Here is a 23,293-nt window from a genome sequence, read left to right on the forward strand (position 1 = left end):
TGTACTTTTTATTTGCATAAATAAATGATGTCAAACAAAGCAGAAGCATTGGCAGAGTGACAAATTTGCATCTAAAATACTCATTTTAATAAACAAATATAGAATTTTGGTGCTCAAGCCTGTGGTCTAAAACTTAAAACAAGCCAGAGGCCTAAAATACCTATAGTTCAAATCACTTAAAAAATATTATTCTTTTTCTAATTATGTAAAAATAGTATCTTTTTCAGTGAAGTCCATGTTGAATCTTAAAGTATGTGGAGTTTGTTGCAAACTAGACAGCCCCAATCAGCAAACTGCAAAATATTGATAAAAATCTTGCCTGCTCTCGTGATGCTTTTCTGTAAGTTTGCTAGTACTGATTGTGGAGGGTGAGGTCCCAACATTCCCTGATTAGGACTCATCTCTTTATTGACCTCAAATTAAAGAGTCTTTAGGTTTGAGAGAAAATCAAATATCTCATTTCCAGAAAAATTGGATGAATAGATTAATAGACAGGTACATGAATGGATAGATGGAATGAAGGAAGGAAAGGAAGAGAGGGGGAAGAAAGAGAAAGAGAGAAGAATGAAAAGAAATACCATTGCACTGCTGCTGCTGCTGCTGCTGCTAAGTCGCTTCAGTCGTGTCCGAATCTGTGCGACCCCATAGACGGCAGCCCACCAGGCTCTGCCGTCCCTGGGATTCTCCAGGCAAGAACACTGGAGTGGGTTGCCATTTCCTTCTCCAATGCATGAAAGTGAAAAGTGAAAATGAAGTCGCTCAGTTGTGCCTGACTCTTAGCGACCCCATGGACTGCAGCCTACCAGGCTCCTCTGTCCATGGGATTTTCCAGGCAAGAGTACTGGAGTGGGGTGCCATTGCCTTCTCCACCATTGCATTACAGAATGTATATGAAGTAAACTGGATGTGGTATCAATCTGACATTAATTTTAGTTTAAAATGTTAATGTAATTAAGTATTTTTTTTTTAAAAAAACCTGTTAAATTTTGGAAGAAAGCAATGGAGGTTCAGCTAATTTAGTAAGGTGTCACTTAATTTTCACTTTAAGAATCCATAATGGCAAAAAAGTTAACATTTACATTGTTTTTAAAAAATGTTGTAAGAAAACTTTCTTAGACACAAAGGGAGGAAGTCAACTTTCTTCTTATTTTCTACTGCTCTTTGCAAATTGATTTGTTTTTAAAAAATGTTGTAAGAAAACTTTCTTAGACACAAAGGGAGGAAGTCAACTTTCTTCTTATTTTCTACTGCTCTTTGCAAATTGATCTGGGTAGTTAAAAATCACTGCATTACTGGCAACATTCACAAAATTGGTGCAGAGATTTATAGATTTGTTTAACTTGAAGAACGGACAAATATTTTTAATATGAATCTGAAATGTGATAGTCTCACTATAAAATATATTTTGTCAAAACAAAGAAAAAAAACTAGAAGGGAAGTCTAAGAAAAACAGTAAAATGTCATTTTTTTGCCCATTTGTGGTATGCAGTACATAATTATTTTTGATATCAAAGAGCAAAGAATTTGGTAAACATAATATAATATAATTGCAAACATATTTCTTACGTTATTTTAAGGGAAATGTCTAACCAATAATGTGTATCTAAAATGAAATATATTGAAATTACAAGTATCGACATATCTTCCTCTTCCTCCTTCTCCACAACTTTGCTAAGCAACATTTTATAGGAATATCCCACAATTCAGTTTCTGATTAATTGTGACTGCCTTTTTCAATGATTCATATCAAAAGCAATGTTTTCTATACCATAAAGTAATATTAAACCATTGTTTATGTAATCAAAGGGTGATACCCATTCTCTACATCATCAGAGAGATAAGAACAGGACTTTCCTCCAAGGGCAATATGTCCATTGGATTTTGGAATTTTAAATTGACATGAATGAGCAATCACAGAGGACTTTTGTTTCTGTTATGTTTTCCTAGAATTTATATGGTTTGTTTTCTCTCCATAATCCTTCTTCTTATTATGCTTAAAATCTGAAGTATCATGCAAGTTTTTTTTTAATTCTGTCCTGAAATAATTTTTCATTTGTTTAATCTTTACTGTTTTATTTTTTAAGTACATCTAGTATGTTCTGTTGGGAGTCCATCAGAAGAACTGCATATATACCCATTCACACAGTCATTTGCAGGGACAGAAATATAGAATAAGTACTTACATTATATTTGTATGCATGTGCACACATGCTTACGGACATGTGACTGTGGGACAGGTCAGGAACCATTTACTAAAATGGATATTTCAAATCATTTTAATAATGAAGTTATAAATACTGTTACAACCTCCTATTGCTTATGGCTAAAAATTTCTAACTGGTTGATATTATTGTGAAAATTAGATAATCTTGCTTGAGATTCCAAAAGAATCCCACTATATATAAACATTCCTCAAATCAATACATTACTTTCTTCTGAAATTCTATATCATGCCTATCAAACCAGGGGAGCCAAAGCACATGTCATTAATAAGATTATTTTAGAAGAAGATTTTGGTAACTTGATTAGAAATGAAGTGAATAGTCCACACTTCAACATGCATGTCACCAGTTTGTGTTCATCTAGAGCCTGGTGGCAAGAATACTCAAAAGAACTATACAAAAAAGATCTTCATGACCCAGATAATCACAATGGTGTGATCACTCACCTAGAGCCAGACATCCTGGAATGTGAAGTCAAGTGGGCCTTAGAAAGCATCACTACGAACAAAGCTAGTGGAGGTGATGGAATTCCAGTTGAGCTATTTCAAATCCTAAAAGATGACGCTGTGAAAGTGCTGCACTCAGTATGCCAGCAAATTTGGAAAACTCAGCAGTGGCCACAGGACTGGAAAAGGTCAGTTTTCATTCCAATCCCAAAGAAAGGCAATGCCAAAGAATGCTCAAACTACCGCACAATTGCACTCATCTCACATGCTAGTAAAGTAATGCTCCAAATTCTCCAAGCCAGACTTCAACAATATGTGAACCATGAACTTCCAGATGTTCAAGCTGGTTTTAGAAAAGGCAGAGGAACCAGAGATCAAATTGCCAACATTTATTGGATAATCAAAAAAGTAAGAGAGTTCCAGAAAAACATATATTTCTGCTTTATTGACTATGCCAAAGCCTTTTGGGAATACCAGACCACCTGACCTGCCTCTTGAGAAATCTGTATGCAGGTCAGGAAGCAACAGTTAGAACTGGACATGGAATAACAGACTGGTTCCAAATAGGAAAAGGAGTACGTCAAGGCTGTATATTGTCACCATGCTTATTTAACTTCTATGCAGAATACATCATGAGAAACGCTGGGTTGGATAAAACACAAGCTGGAATCAAGATTGCCGGGAGAAATATCAATAACCTCAGATATGCAGATGACACCACCCTTATGGCAGAAAGTGAAGAAGAACTAAAGAGCCTCTTAATGAAAGAGGAGAGTGAAGAAGTTGGCTTAAAACTCAATATTCAAAAAACTAAGATCATGGCATCTGGTCCCATCACTTCATGGCAAATAGATGGGGAAAAAGTGGTAGACTTATTTTTTTGGGCTCCAAAATCACTGCAGATGGTGATTGCAGCCATGAAATTAAAAGACGCTTGCTCCTTGGAAGAAAAATTATGACCAACCTAGATAGCATATTAAAAAGCAGAGACATTACTTTGTCAACAAAGGTCTGTCTAGTCAAGGCTATGGTTTTTCCAGTAGTCATGTATGGATTTGAGAGTTGGAATATAAAGGAAGCTGAGTGCTGAAGAATTGATGCTTTTGAGCTGTGGTGTTGGAGAAGACTCTTGAGAGTCCCTTGGACTGCAAGGAGATCCAACCAGTCCATCCTAAAGTAAATCAGTCCTGAATATTCATCGGAAGGACTGATGCTGAAACTGAAACTCCAATACCTTGGCTACCTGATGCAAAGAGCTGACTTATTTGAAAAACCCTGATGCTGGGAAAGATTGAAGGTGAGAGAAGGGAACGACAGAGCATGAGGTAGTATGATGGCATCACCGACTCAATGGACATGAGTTTGAGTAAACTCTAGGAGTTGTTGATGGACAGGGAGGCCTGGCGTGCTTGCAGTTCATGGGGTTGCAAAGAGCCAGACACAACTGAGTGACTGGACTGAACTGAACTGAACTGAGCTTGGTGCATAATGATTATGTGTGTGTTTGTGCATGGGTGCACATGTATGCTCAGTTACTAAGTCATGTCTGACCCTTTGCAACCTCATGGACTTTAGCCAGGCTCCTCTCCATAGGATTTTCCAGGCAAGAATCCTGGAGGGGGTTGCCATTTCCTCCTCCAGGGGACATTCCTGACCCAGATATCAAACCCGCATTTCCTGCTTAGCAGGCAGATTCTTTATCACTGAGCCACCTGAGAAACCCATATAATGATTAAATCTTTTTAATTGGGAGAAAATATTTACAACATATATATCTTTTCAGACATATATTAATAGTTTCAAAATTAGTTATTTATAATGCTTCCATGGTTATGTCTTTTACATCTTATTTATATAATCTTGCTCTTTTTTCTTTCCTTTCATTTACTTGTTATTTAGCATGATAAAAATGTAAACCTATTTACTTTTCATTTGTGATTACAAATGCAGAGTATACAGAGTTGCAGTTTTTAAATGTAAATGTTTCAACTACAGTTCCTTTTAAAATGCATTTACTTACTATGCAGCTGAGTCGTTGAGCTGATATTCAGATGCCCTTTCAAAGCAGGCCTGAACTCCTGGATCTCTCCACAGTCGTTTTATTATCTCAGCCAATTCCGGTGTCATGCTGCCATCTTCCAGGGTATTTGCCATCGCACAAAGCTGTCGTTGGTCTTCCTGCAGCATTGTTTTTGTCAGAAGGATAAAAATGTGTTGTTACTTAAACTCACTTATTCTTCTGTTTTCCAAAAGATCACTTCAATTTGATGATTTTTACTTTAGTAACAATTTCATTGAAAATCTATTCACTATGAAGTGAAGTGAAAGTAGCTCAGTCATGTTGGATTCTTTGCGACCCCGTGGACTAGTACAGTCCATGGAATTCTCCAGGACGGAATACTGTAGTGGATAGCCCTTTCCTTCTCCAGGGGATTCTCCCAACCCAGGGATCAAACCCAGGTCTCCAGCATTGCAGGCAGATTCTTTACCAGCTGAGCCACAAGGGAAGCCCACTGTATCTTTAGGTTAATAGAACACAAGTATCTTATAATGCAACTTCTGGCTTATGTCCACAAAAGTCCTTCATTGCAAAAACTGTGAAATATTACATGAAGAAATTAAGGTATTTGGTATTTATCACTGACTTCTAAATATGATGGAAAAAGGGATAACAGTATTTTGGTGTAAGGCCACTGAGCTTCTAGAGGACCAGAACGCTAGTATCAAAGAGCAACAAATCTAATCTAATCGAGCACATTGTATTCCTTTGATCATGGCCATGTATTTTCCAGGAAATAAAAATACCAAGTAAGAATTAGAGTACAAATGGAAATTAAAATTCAATACTCTAAAATTATAGTTTAAAAATATATTGTCATTATTTACCATCACATACCTCTTTGTAATCATAAAAATTACCAATGGTAAACATTTTGATCCACATAAAGTTTTTGAACATCACTGTAGGTGTTGTCATGAGCATTATTTTAGGGCAAATTAATAGGGCAGAGGTGAGATTTCATTAGGAAAAGAAGGGAAGAAAGTAAAGGAAAGAAAAAAAAGAGGAAAAGGAGAAAAGAAAACCAAGTATTGTGTTATTCCTGATGGAATATTTGGAGGTGACAAGGGCAAAAGGAAGTTTGAATAAATAACACAGTCCACAGTTTACTTAAACTAATGATCCAAACTGGTTTATGACTAAAAAAATTTCATTAAGAATGTGCGTTTCAGAATAATTCAATTATTGGCCATGATGCTAGAGCAGGCAAATGGAGAAATCTAGGCTCAAATCTTAGTTGTCAGATTCCAAAGCCCATATTCTTTTTGCTGACTATTTTTCATAACAACTCACATGACATTTAGCACATGTGATATCTCACACAGTCCTTACAAGACACTATATTTTCTCTATCTTACAAATGAGGAAACTAAAACTTGGAGGTAAATTTGCCAAATCAATAAAGATGTAAGTATCAGAAAAAGAATCAAGCCTAAACACATTTTCTGCAAAATTAGGTGGCTACCAGTGAAGTATGTCCAACAAGATCCTGATGCCTTTCTGATACAACTCAATTTATTACTTGAAATTGATGATAGGCTTGTGCCACCATTTTTCTAAAAATCTGCTCTTTGTATAAAAAATGAAGGGTGTCTGTGACACTGTTAAAGAAAGGCTCTGTTAAGACTAAAAAGTCCATTTTATCTTTCTTCACAATCCAATTTTACTGCTAAGCCAAACTGATTAGATGACTGTTAGGCCACAAATTTTAACTGGCCCAAATCAAAGGCTTTGACCTGTCATTTTATTGTGTCAACACAAGATGAACTTTAAAATCCTTCCTCCAGAATCGTTGGATATGACAGGAAACTGTCATATCCTAGATAAATTTAAGGGATGTTTAATCATTTTCCAAATATTAATTCACTGCAGGTTTGAGTGGCATCCTAAATAAATTTTATTTCCCTATCATATATTTGGAAAAGTTTGGGAATTATGGTGGTTCTAGAACAACTCATTTTCTTTACGTTGGTTAGCTCATAAGTTTTCCAGACTTTCTTCATCAATATTAGGAACCTCAGATGAATCTCGAACCTTGTGTAACTCATTCTGAACCCTAGAATCATATTTTGAAAGATTATGGAAAAAAATACATCAAGGAAGGAAAAGATATCATAGCCTAATAATTTGCAGAAATGTCAGGTTTGAAATGCCAAGTTTTAATTACAGGATTTTCAGAAGCTTTGCTTATAAATATTGTTTGTGAATTTCCTAAGAATTGTTACAGTGCATATGTATCCCAAACTTATTTGATTATAGAACTTTTGTCATAGAACATCTTGAGTAATCAGTGTTCTTTACTTCAAATTATAGGATTCACTTCATAGGGTGCTTTGTCAAAGATGGTCGCAACACCTACAATGTGTGTTGCACTTTTCAGCATTCTTTTAGTCAGTCTAATGACTGTTTTAGATTTCTAAAATAGAATATAGTAATATTGAGAGAGAATTAGTAAATGCCTTTATTATTTCCCTGTTTTGTTTCTTCAACTTTACCGTCTTTAAAAGCTTTTGAAATAGCTGATGCTTTATAACTACTTGGTCAACACCATTTTTCTTCTCTAGAGGGCAAATACTATTTCTATCTCATTTATGGCTGATTCTTCAGGGTATTCCTAGTATCCAGTTAGTTGTCTAGGGAAGCCCCTAAAGTCACTCAGTCATGTCCGACTCTTTGCGACCCCATGGACTATACAGTCCCTGGAATTCTCCAAGCCAGAATACTGGAGTGGGTAGCCTTTCCCTTCTCCAGGGGATCTTCCCAACCCAGGGATCGAACCCAGGTCTCCCATGTTGCAGGTGGATTCTTTACCAGCTGAGCCACAAGGGAAGCACAAATAAATAATAGTTTAGTTTAGAATAACAACTTTTCAAATGATATTGGATGTATACTTCAATACATAAATGGTAACGAGCCTATATTCACTGAGATTATTAGAAAGTAATAATATCTAATACTGGGAGCTTATATTTTTTCATAATTAGTGTTTGTATGAATTTATTATTCTTGCTTCCTCTTGTAATAATCATTGTAATTTAATGATGAAAGCTAACACTTTGTGGATGAAAAACCTGAAACTTGAGTATCTTGTCCAAACTTGCAGAACCAGTGACCAGTAAAGCTCATGTATATTTTCTGTTAGAAATCTTTTTCTTTTTGAATGGCAATCTGTGTGGTGAGGTATAAATGGTTATGTAAAAATATATATACTGTGTATCTAAGTTATTGAGAGTCACAGGACACCAGAACTGTGAAAGCCACACTTAAGTGCTTAACAATTAATCTGTCAAACAAATAGCCTGAGTCAGGTAGGGAGTATATTAATCTCAAAATCAAATACTAAAGAAGAATGTGATTGAAATTGCTATAATCTACATTAATTGAAATAAAAGTATGAGCCATGTAGTACCTGACAACTGTGATGCTTGATACTTGAGGACATAGGTCCTCCTAAGAAGTTATGTCAGTTGTTTAGTGGTGCTTAAGTTAGTCTATTTACCCCATTTAATGTATGGTTTGAATAAATGACCTTTCTTTTTATTTTGTAGTTAGCATAATGGCAGCAATATACAGAGTCTGTTTTCACTCCACCTTCATGCTAGATCTTTACGAGTTTTAACCAACACATTCCAGGTCTTTAGTGATGACTGCTATCTGATTTGCAAACATTGGGCTTCATGAAGCAAAAAATATATTTAACTAAGTATCAGTAGGCAAGGTTGTGACACAAATATATGGAATATTACACATGCAAACTTGCTAAATCATTCTCAGAGGAATGTTGAAGGAACACCTGTTCTAAGAACTGTTATTGTTTAAAAGAAATAAAAGAAAAGAAATAGTCCTAATTCTTAAAAATATTTTTACAAAACTCCTTGCATAGGGAAAAGCTCTATAACAGAAGCCAGGAGAATTGAGTTTTGCCCTAAACTCTAGTTATTTAATTCAGGCCAAATTGCTAATCCTCTTTGCCCCTTGTTATTACTATTTTTTTAAATAAGGGATTATTTCAAGTTGTCTCTTAATGGTCAGTTTAAAATCCTAGGTTCTTAGAAAAGCCAGGGTCTGAACTATAAATGAACACTAAATCATAGAATAATAAAGACCAAAAGGATATTAGCATTCAGCTCCTTCAAGTTCGCCCTTCACATGTGAGGGAAACGGTAACCTAGAGAAATATTATCTTTAACTTAGTGGAGCCAAGTTGTGGGGAAGCTAAAAATGGAAGGCACACCCAGCAGAAATCCTGACTCTGCTTTACAATCTGCCCCAAGGACACGCGGAGCATTTCTGTGCTCTCTGCTGGAAAGTGGCAGAACCAAAGGGGATTTAGGGACATGAAAGGTATTTTTCTCTTCATCCTAATGAGTGCCAAGAGTCATTTACATGGTTTAACCTTTAACTTCTCAAGAGGAGGGGAGAGCACAAGTATCATTGTCTTCTCTATACCTACTATATCATTCCTCTCTATATTCATTGTTAGTATGTGAAAGTGAAATTCGTTCAGTTGTATCTGACTCTTTGTGACCCCATGGACTATACAGTCCATGGAATTTTCCAGGCCAGAATACTGGGCTGAGTAGCCTTTCCCTTCTCCAGGGGATTTTCCCAACCCAGGGATCGAACCCGGGTCTCCCACATTACAGGCGGATTCTTTACTAGCTGATCCACTTTTTAGTATAACAAGGTACCTAAAAATTATACTGGGAACAGTTTAGTTGACATTATCCAGAGGCAATCAGATGCTCCCAAAGAGAATAAAGGGAAATGGGTGAGTTCTTCCTATAGATTGTACACAATCTGTTTCAAGCTATGATTAACTATACCACTCTTTGCATAATACTATAGGTTTAATTTGCTAACTAAAATAGTTTTATATGTTGGCACATAAATTGTTTTCAAGTAGGTAAAATTTTTATACATTTTAACATAAAATCTTATATATTATATAAAAAAGACGAAACTATCTGCTACCTTGTAAACAAATAATGACTGAGTATATTTATTATGCAAACATTTTCTCATACAATTTTGAATTTTTTAAAAAATTAACTTTATAAAATAATCACTTCCTTGTGCCACATATTTTTTGTAATTATTATTGAACATTATTGATAGTTGTAGTATTGTTCTTAAAAATAAACTCTCCATGAAATGGCTCATAATTAAACTTAATATAGAGATATTACAGTTTGATTTTATGGACTAGACTCTTGTATTTAGCAAATATAAGTATTTATATTTGATATAGTGTATTATTTGATACTGGGCTTCCCTGGTGGCCGATTGAGTCCTAGGAAAACAGTTATTGTTGAGTAAGATGAGAGCGCACAGTCAAAAGGAAAGTTCCATTTAAAGGAAAATAGGAAATCTTACACTAAACAGAATTCATACTTTCAAATTCATGTTTTATATTCTTATATTTTGGTGTAGATTAATACTACAGATCTATTAGGTCCCACTGTTTATGGTTCAGACTCCAATACAGCTGTCATTATTTGCATACTTACTGCACTTCTAGGATTTACATAATCAATCTCCAGGGTTGCCATGGCTTTCACAATAGCTAGGATGGATTGCAATGTATTACTGTAAATTACTGCTTTGAACTCCATGCATTCTTGCTCACTGTAACCGTTCTTATGGATGATCCTATAATTTAAACATGAAAAGCTTTTGTCAGTTGAATAGTTGATTTTTTCTACTATTAAACACATCAATAATAATTTGCATAAAATTATAGTATACATTTTTGTTAAAAACAGAAGACCATTTTATGGGTTTGAATTTTTATTTTCATTGGGATTTAATGTAGTATTTTCTTTCTGAGCTCCTAAGCTAAATACAAAGAGGACTTAATGATTTGCTCTAGATAAACTACAATTTAAAATGGGTAAATCATGAGCTTTTTACTGAGCAAGATTATTTCTTTCTGAGAGAAAGACTTTCCAGATTCCCAGGACAAAGATATACACAGAGTTCTGAAACGTTTTTTAGTGTTTGTAACATGATGTCTAGAGGAAATGAAGTAATTTACTATAGCATCCACATCTTTTCCTATCACTTAAGACACACAGGAAAAATAGGAGTGCCTGCTTTCTATTTATAACAGTAACAAAGGCATCCTTTTAAATGGTGGTAACCACCTTCTGTTAAATCCCTTGTCACTGTTCCGTGTGTGTACGTGCCACTGAGTTCTCAAAGCTGAAATGCCTAGACATTTAACTTGGCTGAACTCTTCTTTCCCTTCCACTCATTCAATCAGAACTCAATTTTATTACTAGTTTTGGAATACACACCTATTAAAAGGTTCTTTGTGTATGCTAATCACTTTATTACATTTCTATTGCATAATATATTCTTGTTTTTTTTTTTTAATTGCTTTTAAAATGAACTGCGTGTTCATTAGGCATCATTTAGATGAGAGATTACTAGGGATTTGTGTTGCATCCATACACACAGAGGCTTTAGTATAGGGAGTAAAAAGAACACAAATGCCTCCAAAGACATTAAAACCTCCAAATGCAAATACTCTTAGTGAAAAGAGTAAAGGCAGTACCTATATCTATTATTTATTGTTTTTAATATTGGATTGCCAATACTGGCTGTATTTATATTCAGTACTTCAAATGGCCATATTTGTCCTACTGTATTAAACAACTGACTAGGTGAATAAGATAGTCAATTAAAGACTATATAGTGAAAAAACAGTAAAATGTTTTTATGGATACATTAAGAATAAGTTCAGGAAAGAAATCCCAGTTCTCTGTCAAAAATTAAAATTAGAATATTACTTTAATTATTAAATTTAAATGGCAATTATAAATAAACCTGGGGGCATTTAGGTTTTCTTCCTGGAACAAGTTCTTATCTCTGTCCTTTTTCCATGGAATGAGAACTACCTGTCACCAAGCAAATTAACAGCAAAGTTAACAAAATCGGCTGTAGTGGGACGTGAGCAACACTGCTTTTCTAGGGGCTGCGATTACTGCAATTACTGTGAGATAGAACTCTCCGTCTGCAAGTTCATTCCTAGATCTGCTCAAATTAATAAGCGTTTACTAGGCATTTTCGGCAACGTATTTCAAACACTGAAGAGAATGAATAAAGTATAAATATCCTTCTTCCCTAAAAACATAGACCAGTGCTCTATTGTCCCATACAGTAGCCACACGACATGTTAATTAAAATTAAATAAAATTTAAAAGTTAGCTCCTCAATCACATTAGCCACATATGGAGAGTACAGATGTAATAATATTCCTGTCATCACAGAATGTGCTATTGGAGAGTACTAGATTACAGGAAGGTAGGGCATGAAATCCTATTTTTGTACAGTATGATAATGTATAGCAAAAATACTGGCAGGTGGAATGAACTAGAAAAAGTGATCAACCCAACCGGGAGAGGTGGTAAGGGATCAGGGAGGATCATCAGCAGTGATGATCAGTTAATTTTTCAGGGATAAATGGTTATTTCCAGAGAGTCAAAAGGAAAAAGAACACTTTGAGCAGGAGAATCAGTGTGACCAAACAGATGCTTACAATTATCAAGCTTTCAGTATGTGCCAAACGTTTTAAGTGCTTATGTGTCATCTTGTTTCTTGCAATAAGTCCTGACTTAAAAGTAGGTATCTATAAAAGTATCACCTACATTTAAAGGTAGAAACAAAGGCATTAATACATAAAGACGCTGTCCCTGACTTATTCCATTAATGGATGGTACAGCTGGTCAACACACACAGCCTGATTTCAGAGCCTGTGATCTTAGCCACTAGGCTATATTGCCACCCATGGTATGCTAGTCCATAGCACTGTGTAAGTTCAGCATTTCTGAGGAGAAAGGAGGAGGGGGAGGGACTACGGGGTATTAGGATGAAGAGATAGGCAAGAGTTGAATTCTGAAGTGTTTAAGAGTTCTAGGAGTTTGATCTTGTTAATACAGGTGAAGAGTTCAATTCATGAAAGAGATAAAATAGTTTCTGCAGAGATAGCTGGTGGCAGTGTGGCTAACAGTGGAAAGAAGAGGAGAAGGAGAAATGACATAGTGTGATACCACTGTAATCCAGGTTAGCAATGCCAAGGTTCTGAACTGAGGCAGTGACAGTAGAGTTAGGTGACGTGTTTGGAGACATAACTTGTGTAGATGTTGCATAACGTGGTTGAGAGAGTGAGGGGTCACTGTAACTACACATAGATTTATTTCTGTAGAGGCTGCTGTTGCTATAACTCATTGCAGGGGACAAAAGGGCACATGGGAAGATAAGTTTAGTGTTGTTTATTCTGATTTAGACCTATCCGTAGAATATAGAGGCAGATATTATATGCTTCCCTAGCTCGAAGTGTGGGCTTCCCTGGTGGCTCAGAGGTAAAGAAGCCACCTGCCAATGCGGGGAACCCAGGTTTGATCCCTGGGTTGGGAATATCCCCTGGAGAAGGGCATGGCAACCCACTCCAGTATTCTTGCCTGGAAAATCCCATGGACAGAGGAGCCTGGTGGGCTACAGTCCATGGGGTCACAAGAGTTGGATATAGTGACCAAACAACATTAGACTACAAATAGATAATTTCATCATTAGTTGGGATCATTCCATCACCAGGATACATTCCAAAGAAAAAGATCCTCAAGCATAGTAAAAAATAAGTTCAAAAAAATGATTATCTTCTTCTCCTATAGCAATGATGGTCCTTTAAAATTCTCCAGCAGTGACATAGTCATGAGATTTCATGTTTTCATCTCCCCTTAGTATTTCATTTACTCATTTAGATATTGCATTCTTAAATTATAGCATTTTTGTGCTCATAATATCCTTATTCAGAATTCAGGTCTATTTATTTTATTGTAAAGAGAAAAAAACATAGAGAAAAAATACAAAAATAAATTGAAATCCGTGATGATAAAAACTTTAAATATTCATTTCATTCCCATGCATGAGGAATGCCAATTAAGTTAAAAATATTGTTCCCTCCTAATTTCAAATGGATCACTGACATATGTTGAAATGTTTATGGCTTATGTTCATGATATTAAGACCCTGAATCATACCTATATTAATATATTTAAAACATAATTGCTTTTAGTAGTCATCTTGTTGAGAGGCAAAATTTGAAAGAAAAATGGAAATTATAATATTACTCATCTGTTATGCTTACAGATAAAGGATTGGAGGAATATTTGCACAGGAAATGTGACAGCTCTGCCACTATCTGTGGTTTAGAGACTATCAATTAGTTTTTCCGAAAGTATTATTTAAGTCATAGTCAAATACATGGTCTCTCGTGTTGCAGGTGGATTCTTTACCAGCTGAGCCACAGGGGAAGCCCACATGGAGACACTGAACAATAAATGTTTAAAATAGTGGGCACCTACTTCATTTGTTTCACAATGGTACTTTTTCCAGATTCTCCTGCTCCTGCAATAGAAATATGGGAGTGTTATCAACTGATATACCAAGTTCTCATAGACATTAAAACCTGTGACTCTCTTGTGGGTTAATCTTTTACAGACCACCTCTTATGTAAAGAAGGAGAGTAATCAATCAGGACTTGAAAGGTATTATTGGCTGTCTACTTTCTAAGATAGTAGCAACCCCTCTATTTTGATACTAGAGTCAGATATAGTTCTGGTTCCAAGGTAGAATGTGTTTTGTAAACCAAGAAGTGTATACCATCAGGAAAACATCAGTTCAGTTCAGTCACTCAGTCATGTCCAGCTCTTTGCAACCCCATGGACTGCAGCACACTAGGCTTACCTGTCCATCACCAGCTCCCGGAGTTTACGCAAACTCATGTCCATTGAGTTGGTGATGACATATCTATATATTATTGCATTTAAACATGACTTTACAAAAGCTTTTCTCTCCTAAGTTTTCAACTCTCCCCTCAAATGGTTCCAACTTTATAGTTTCTCTGTGTGTGTTAGTTGTTTAGTCGTGTCCAACTCTTTGTGACCCCATGGACTGTACAGCCCGCCGGGCTCTTCTGTCCATGGGATTTTCCAGGCAAGGACACTGGAGTGGGTTGCTATTTCCTTCTCCAGGGGATCTTCCCAACCCAGGGATCGAACTCGGGTCTCCGGCATTGCAGCAGGATGCTTTACTGTCTGAGCTACTAGTCTCTAGATCACTCCAGAATGTGTCTTCCTATATCCTATGTGATTAAATAGCAAGGAAAAAAAGACAATAATTTATTTCCAGAACTATTCAAAGCCTATTCTGATTGAAGGATGAGCTTTTGTTTTCATCATCATGTTTATCTTGTTACATAGAAATTTTATGTTTAAAATAGAAAGCTGCCTATAATACTAAGCAAACCTAAAGAGCCGTCGGGATAACAATAACAAAGGAATGAATGTCTCACAATGGATTACACATTCCGGAGAGAGGGGAAAGGAGTGGCAGTAATATCATAGAGAACCAATTGCATTTATCTGGGGGCATCTATTTAGTTGATGATATACAATATACAACTGTATTTTGGTATTGTTGGCAAACATGTAAAAAGCTACAAAATTCACATGATTTAAAAATTTTAAAACATAAACTTTTAATGAAAAAAATATAATTTTCTGTGCTATACAGAAGAACTTTGTTGTTTACCCTTCTATATATACCAGTTTATATCTGCTTATCCAAAACTCCCAATTCACCCTTCTCCTGCCCCTCCCTCCCCTGGCAACCACCAATCTATTTTCTAGGTCCCTGATCTCTTTCTATTTCATAGATAGGTTCGTTTGTGTCATATTTTAGAGTCCACATATAAGTGATATCATATGGTGTTTGTCCTTCTCTTTCTGACTAACTTCACTTATGATAATCTCTGGTTGCTTTTCTGTTGCTGCAAATGACATTATTTCATTTTTAATGGCTGAGTAGTATTCCATTGTGTATATGCACCACATCTTCTTTATCCTTTCATCTGTTTGTGGACACTTAGGTTGTTTCTATGTCTTGGTTATTGTGAGTAGTGCTGCTATGGACATTAGGGTGGGTGTATCTTTTCAAATTATAGTTTTGTCTGGATATATGCCCAAGAGTGGGATTGCTAGATCGTATGGCAGTTCCATTTTTAGCTTTCTGAGGAACTTCTGTACTATTTTCCATAGTGCTTGCACCAACTTATGTCACCACCAACACTGCAGGAGGGTTCCCTCTTCTCCACATATCCTCTCCAGCATTTGTAACTTGCAGACATTTTAGTGATATCAGGCAACTTCTTGAAATTTGGTAATTCTGGGTTTATACATGGGAGAAAAGCAGGGGGTCATCAAGATTTGATAAAACCTGAATAATACAAATCTGTTCATAAAGTTTTTATATAGAATCACTAAACTTTAATAAATTGAGGAAAACTCAATGTTCCTCAGGTTATAATTAACATTTATCAATAAAAATGTGACATTGAAATATAATATTGATGAAGGGCCTATAAAAAAAGATCAATGAGTGAATATTTAACCTTACACTAATTTCTATATCCTTAAGAGAAGCAAAGGCTTTGATATGTTATTATGAAATTGAGTCATAGGACATCTTTAAAGTCTGTGTGCTTGTTAACTCTGGACAAATTTCAAAGCAGCACTACTAAGACAATTTAAATATCCAGGAAAAACCCAAAGTTAGGAAACTTGATTAATAGATGTAAACATATCCCTTACCAGCATGGTAATCAACTGCCTTGTTTTACCAAAACTAGTATAATTTTATGGAACAAAAGTCATGACTTCTGGCAACCCTGAATCTAAGAATTTTATTCAAATTATATGAAAATCTATATTGAATCAGAAGATCTTGACTACACTATCTAAATTTCTAAACCCACTGTTGCCCACTATTGTCCTTTCCTTGCCTCACTTTTTTCCCTAGCACTTACCTCATTCTAGAAAGTAACACATTATTCACATATAGTTTTTAAATTTTCCTGTCTGTCTGCAAGCACTACAGAGTAAATTCCACAAGGGCAAGGGAATTAGTCTGTTTTGTTCACTTACATATTGAAAGCACATAGAAGAGTGCTTAATAGTAGAATCTCAATGAAACAAATGCATTATTTAAACTCAGACAGTACTTCAAAAGTAACATTTTGTCCTTGTGTTTTATATGTTTCTTCACATTGAATTTCTCCCTGACTCAATGTTTTCTTAAACTCTGATGAGCAAATACAACTACACCTCAGTTTAATTCTACTTCACAGAAAATTGGTTTTTTCTTACTCAGAGGAAATTTTCTTATGTTTTTCTAAGAAAATTACGTATCTGTAGCCATCTGAAAGAACTGCCCACCTTACAGGATACTGAGGAATCAAAGTAGTAAAGCTATGGTAAATAATTTTATTGCTGGTGATGATTTATAGATTATTCCTCTTGGATAAACCTCCAGCATACTTTGCTTTATGGTTTAATGCTAGTCTTTTCCACACCACTCATTGTGAAATTATACAACGAAGTTGATAAATACAAAATCAGCCTCAGCAAATTTGCTAATCTTTTTTCATAGATTTTAAATCTAATCAAACAAAATTCACAGATGGGGCACAATCATTTAATAGAGGCTTCCATGTGTAAGAATGAGAAATTTGAGATAGTGAAAATCACAATAAAATATCACCTCACTTGTTTTTAGAAGACAACTGGCTATATTATTTTCCATGGCTAAGTGTTATGTTTGTGAGGACGGCAAGAGTAAATCAATGAGCTTTGCACAGTATCTTGGTTTACTGGCTTTATGTAATTTGCTATTTTGCTCCAGACTGCATCACTTTGAAAGAAAAGTTATTCAATAAGATTATAAAACTGTTCTTGGTAGTTTTTGAAAAAACTCCAACAGTAGACGTAGACATTAGAAATCGCAGCATCATCCTACACAACTAAAAGATTTGTAGTATATCTTACTTCTCTAAATATGTTTTCAGTTTTGCTAGATGGAAAATTGCAGGGTTCTGGGGATATGGGAGGAAAACCAATTGGCCCCATAGAAACCCCAGGACTTATCCATTCAGAAATAGTTTATGTTGCATTTTCTTCAACTAGAGTGGAAGCACTGAATGAAAAAATTTTCGAGAAAATTTGAGAGATTGAGAATGTCTCATTTTTAACTATCAGTTACATAATGGTATAATATCTATAATTTCTAAAATGAAGTGAAAATAATTTAGATAATTTTCATTTAATTTCAGTTATCTATCTTGAGAATAATAATCTGTGTAAAGACTTTTCCAGAATTGTATCAGCATATGTATCATGGACAGATATACATTTGAACCACTGTTGAACACATAAAAATTTTTTAAATAATCACAACTATATTTCATTAAGATCTGGCAAGTTTCCAGAGCTATTTCTGATGCCAAAGGGTATGTTATTATACAAGGATTGTTGATAACCGATCATTCAGATGTGTGTCAGATAGGCAGAATAATCACTTTTGAAAAAACAGCATTACTCTTTAATGAAATTCTGTATGAAAACTATTTTCCTTTGAAAGATTTTAAAATAGCTACCTGAATAATTTCCTACTCTATGTGGTGACTTCAGGCTTCTATATGAAGGCCCAGTATAGGCAGCTATAGGAATAAGATGAAAATTCCTGAAGAAAAGCCCATCTGTCTAAAATCTAATTTATTATTTGCCCTGCTGCAAAGTTTTTTTAGGAATAAATTATTGAGTCCCATGCTCACAATGTTTCTAGGTCTTAGTTCACAATAATCATTCCATTCCTGTAAGATTAGATCATGCTACATGGCCAAATATAGACATCAAAATAGTGTGTTTACACAACCCAAGGGCATCCTGGAATAATCTGTTCCTTCCTAATTGTGATGGTGACTAATATCATTATCTGGGTCAAAGTGTAATGAGGGAATTTTAACAAGCTATTTATTTCTTCGAAGAAGAAAATGTTTCAAATAATTAAATATTTAAGTTTATACTTAATTCATATTTTAATGCTCATAAATTGTTTTATTCTTAATAAGTATAAATTAGAGGTTTTATTCCACATTTTTCTTTGCAAATATATTCAAAAATTTTTAAGGCTACACGATGTCTGTGAAGTCTATGAAGTGTGAAGTGAAAAGTGTTAGTGACACAGACGTGTCCTACTCTTTGAGACCCCATGAGTCACCAGGACCCCATAACTCACCAGGCTCCTGTCCATGGAATTCTCCAGGCAAGAATACTGGAGTGTGTTGCCATTCCCTTCTCCAGGGTATCTTCCACACCCAGGGATTGAACCCAGGTCTCCTGCTTTGCAGGTGAGTTCTTTACTGTCTGAGCCACCAGAGAAGCCATTATAGATCTATACCAGTAACTAAATTTCACCTAAACACTTTCAAATCCTGCTCACTCATTTCATAACTTGTTAAAATAGGCAAAATGAAAATAAACCCTGATTTATAATCCTGCAGAAGCTCTTTTGTAGGTACTCTTAAAATCACATAACTGTGCAGAACACTGAAACCTTAGAAGCCAACCAGCTGTGCATGCATCTTCTTTCTATACATGAGAATACTGAATCTAGTAGAAATTATGATACTCATCTAAAGTCCTAGACCTAACTTAAAACAATGAAATTAAGCTCCTGCTGCTACTGCTGCTGCTAAGTCTCTTCAGTCATGTCTGACTCTGTGCGACCCCATAGACAGCAGCCCTCCAGGCTCCCCCGTCCCTGGGATTCTCCAGGCAAGAACACTGGAGTGGGTTGCCATTTCACTCCCACAGTTGTGTCTAACGGTTTGTGACCCCGTGGACTGCAGCACACCAGGCCTCCCTGTCCATCAACAACTCCCAGAGCTTGCTCAAACTCATGTCCATTGAATTGGCGATGCCATCAAACCATCTCATCTTCTGTTGCCCCCTTCTCCTCCTGCCTTCAATCTTTCTCAGCATAAGGGTCTTTTCCAATAAATCAGATTTTTGCATCAGGTGCCCAAAGTATTGGAGTTTCAGCTTCAGCATCAGTCCTTCCAGTGAACATCCAGGGCTGATCTCCTTCAGAATGGACTGGTTGGATCTCCTTGCAGTCCAAGGGACTCTCAAGAGTCTTCTCCAACACCACAGTTCAAAAGCATCAATTCCTCAGCACTCAACCTTCTTTATAGTCCAACTCTCACATCCATACATGACTACTGGAAAAATCATAGCTTTGCCTAGATGGACGTTGCTTGGCAAAATAATGTCTCTACTTTTTAATATGTTGTCTAGGTTGATCATAGCTTTTCTTCCAAGGAGCCAGTGTCTTTTAATTTCATGGCTGCAGTCACCATCTGCAGTGATTTTGGAGCCCCAAAAAATCAGCTCTGTCACTGCATTGTTTCCCCATCTATTTGCCATGAAGTGATGGGACTGGGTGCCATGATCTTAGTTTTTTGAATCTTGAGTTTTAAGCCAGCTTTTCATTCTCCTCTTTTACTTTCATCAAGAGGCTCTTTAGTTCTTCTTCACTTTTTGCCATAAGGGTAGTGGTATTTGTATATCTGAGGTTATTGATATTTTCCCCAGCACTCTTGATTCCAGCTTATGCTTCATCCAGCCCAACATTTCACAAGATATAAGTTACATAAGCAGGGTGACAATATACAGCCTAATACTAATCTTATAATGATGCCTTATTTTAAATTATTAACTGGTAATGTCAATACCAATATGATGTCAAGACATAAATTTAAAATCACTTTTAAAAAATTAATATGGAAGATGTGAACTTTCATAGACATATGGGTATGCAGTTTATGAGTTTATGGTTGTAATCTTTTGGTAGACTATTGACATAAAAGATTTTTAGCTTTGTTTCTTGTTTAGAAGCAATTCTATTTCATTCACTATTCTTTCTCATTGAGCAACAACAAACTTCTCTGTCTCTTCCATGTTACAACCCATCATATAGCCTAGATAGTGGGTAGTGAAATGTAATAAGCAAACTCATGTTTTGGAATAAATGTAAGGTTGTACTCATTGCTGAATGTGGGTGTCTTGATGGAAGTTAATCTCTGAGAGTTTCCTCCTTTATAAAATTGACTTACTGATATCTATCTCCTAGGTTTGGGTAGATTGAAATAGTTGGTACAAAGTCTAACTTACAATGAGTTCTCAACATTCTGTATTATTTGAAACATTCTCCACCTCTTTTCCAAGAGATATTTCAATTATAATATGTTTGACTCCTTTCATCCTTTCTTCTGGAACATGATTTTTAGATTCCTTACCCTCTGAATCACACTCCATGAGACAGCCAATGTCCTTCTGAAACACTGTCTGACTTAAAATTTTGCCATAGATATAGGTGATTTTATTAAGGGTACTGATTTTCTGATTTAGTAAGATAGGGGTACAAAATAGATCTGCCTCAATCCTAGTACTTATTTCTAAATAGAACACTTTTCTTAATAGACATTATGATTAGTTTACCTCTTCTTCTATTTTTTTTTTTTTTTGGTAGCTGTATTTTTTTAACCTATATTGAACTTTTAGCAGTTAATCTGTTTCTACTTTTTTACATCATCACTTAGCAAACTGATTTTCCTACATACTATATGGGTATACTACATGTGTATAGCTGATTTTGAACTTCAATTAAAGATATCTGCTAAATTCTGTTCATTTGGGCCAAGCATTTCTGCTAGTTCAGATCACTTGGAATACTGACTTTACCTTAAACTGTATTCTTCCAAATTCTGAATCTTACTCAAGTGGGAAATTTTGCCTTATCCACTTTCACTCAAATCCCTGATGAGAACATTGAAAAGGAGAAGGTCAAAGACAGGAAACTGTCAGTCCATTCATCATCGTAAGTCCTTGTTCACAACCTGTAGTTAATGATGCTAAATATTCCCCATTAAGTATGACCATTACTACAGGTTTTTGTACCTACTCTTTATTTCTAGTGTGATAAAAGTTTTTATCAAGAATGTGTAAAAGTTTGTTTAGTGTGTATGTGTATGTTCATGCACATGTGTGTGCATCTCCTGTCATAATCATGATGTTCTTTCTCCTCTGATAATGTGAATAATATTAATGTTCCAATAGTATTTCAACAGGTCATTCTTGAGTTCTCTCTTACCTCTGGCTTTTTTCTTTTAATATACATTTTTACGTTGTTGGAATCAGTTTGGTGATATTTTGGTTTGGTGTTTGGATCTGCATTCATGAAGGAGTTGGCCTGTTTTTGTCAAATTTTATTGTTAAGTTTATCAAATAATCTATTGAGAAGGATTTCCTTTAAAAGTTTTTATGATTTTAAAGTGATCTGCTCATGAAGTATTTCAAAGAATCCATTTGCAAAATAATATGGATGAATTTGCAGATATATTCGCCTATTTTCTTTTATCAGAAAAATAATATCCCAATTTACACTTATTTTCCTCAAACTTTTAATTTTAATAATCTCATAAACTATGGAATTTTGAGAAAATAGTACATTAGATACCTATATTTTATTCCTTCACCTTACCAATTATTAGCACTTTGTCCTTTGCATTTTTTCATATATATAAATTCATATACACACATATATATACATGTGTATACATACATATATACATGTATATCTGTCTTTATATTTATGCTTTGTTTTGCTGAACCTCTTGAAAGCAATCACACACTTCACCCGTATATAATTCAGAATGCATCTTCTAAGATGCATTCTAAGAATAGGTCATTGTTCCAGAAAATCATAACACTATTTTCATGCTTAAGAATATCTATACAAATTCAAAATGTTATATAAAATATACTCCATATTCATATTTATTTGATTGTTCCAAATTGTTTTTCAGACCTTTTCTATTTCTTGGACCCAGGATCCAATCAAGTCTTACACATTTCCTTTGTATGTTATGCTATTTAAACTCTTAATTTAGACTGTTTCCCATGTTATACTGCTGTTGTTATTATGTTTTCATAACTGGCATTTTTCCAAAGTCTAGGACAGTTTATTATACAATGTCCAATATTCTGTATTTGTGTGGTGATTAGATCCAGTGTGGTGTAAATATCTTAGCATAAATATAAGTAATTTTGTAGGGCTTTTTGTAGTGAATCACATTAGTAGTCATATGGTGTCAGATATATTTAAATTACTAGTGTAACATCAAGTACCTATTTCTATGATGTAGTAATGATGAGCATTCTGAAACTGTAAAAAGTCATCAGCCAAACAAGCGTATTTCATTTGTGAGAATATTGTGGCTATGTACTCTTTCCTTCCTAATGAAAATTTATTTAAATACTTCCAGTTTTATACTTAATTTAAAATAGTTGATAATATTTAAAACATCATATATATATATATATGCCTTCTAGGATTTTGAAGTATTTTAACTTCAAAATCCTTTTGGTGGCTCAGATGGTGTCCTTCTGGTGGCTCAGACAGTAAAACGTCTGCCTACAATGCGGGAAACCGGGGTTCAATCCCTAAGTAGGGAAGATCTCCTGGAGAAGGAAATGGCACCGACTCCAGTATTCTTGCCTGGAAAATCCCATGGACGGAGGAAACTGGTAGGCCACAGTCCATGGGGTCGCAAAGAGTCGGACATGACTGAGCGACTTCACTTTCTTTCTTTCTTTTCTTATCTT

At 35.2% G+C, this 23,293-nt stretch overlaps 1 protein-coding gene across 2 annotated transcripts in view; it reads right to left on the bottom strand.

Annotated features, from left to right (window-relative positions):
- GNAT3 (G protein subunit alpha transducin 3) overlaps positions 1-23,293 on the bottom strand; it is a 59,131-nt gene that overhangs the window by 22,443 nt on the left and 13,395 nt on the right. The window contains exons 2-4 of one of the 2 annotated variants that reach the window (XM_005900847.2): positions 14,096-14,138; positions 10,238-10,379; positions 4,689-4,846 (exon numbers count right to left, since the gene is read on the bottom strand). In XM_005900847.2, coding sequence (XP_005900909.2) covers positions 4,689-4,846; positions 10,238-10,379; positions 14,096-14,138 — 343 coding nt within the window. The remainder of the gene's footprint in view (positions 1-4,688; positions 4,847-10,237; positions 10,380-14,095; positions 14,139-23,293) is intronic. The other variant, XM_070369688.1, reaches the window with a different exon arrangement.

The sequence above is a fragment of the Bos mutus genome, chromosome 4, assembly GCF_027580195.1.
Source record: "Bos mutus isolate GX-2022 chromosome 4, NWIPB_WYAK_1.1, whole genome shotgun sequence".
In the NCBI taxonomy this organism is placed as follows: Eukaryota; Metazoa; Chordata; class Mammalia; order Artiodactyla; family Bovidae; genus Bos; species Bos mutus.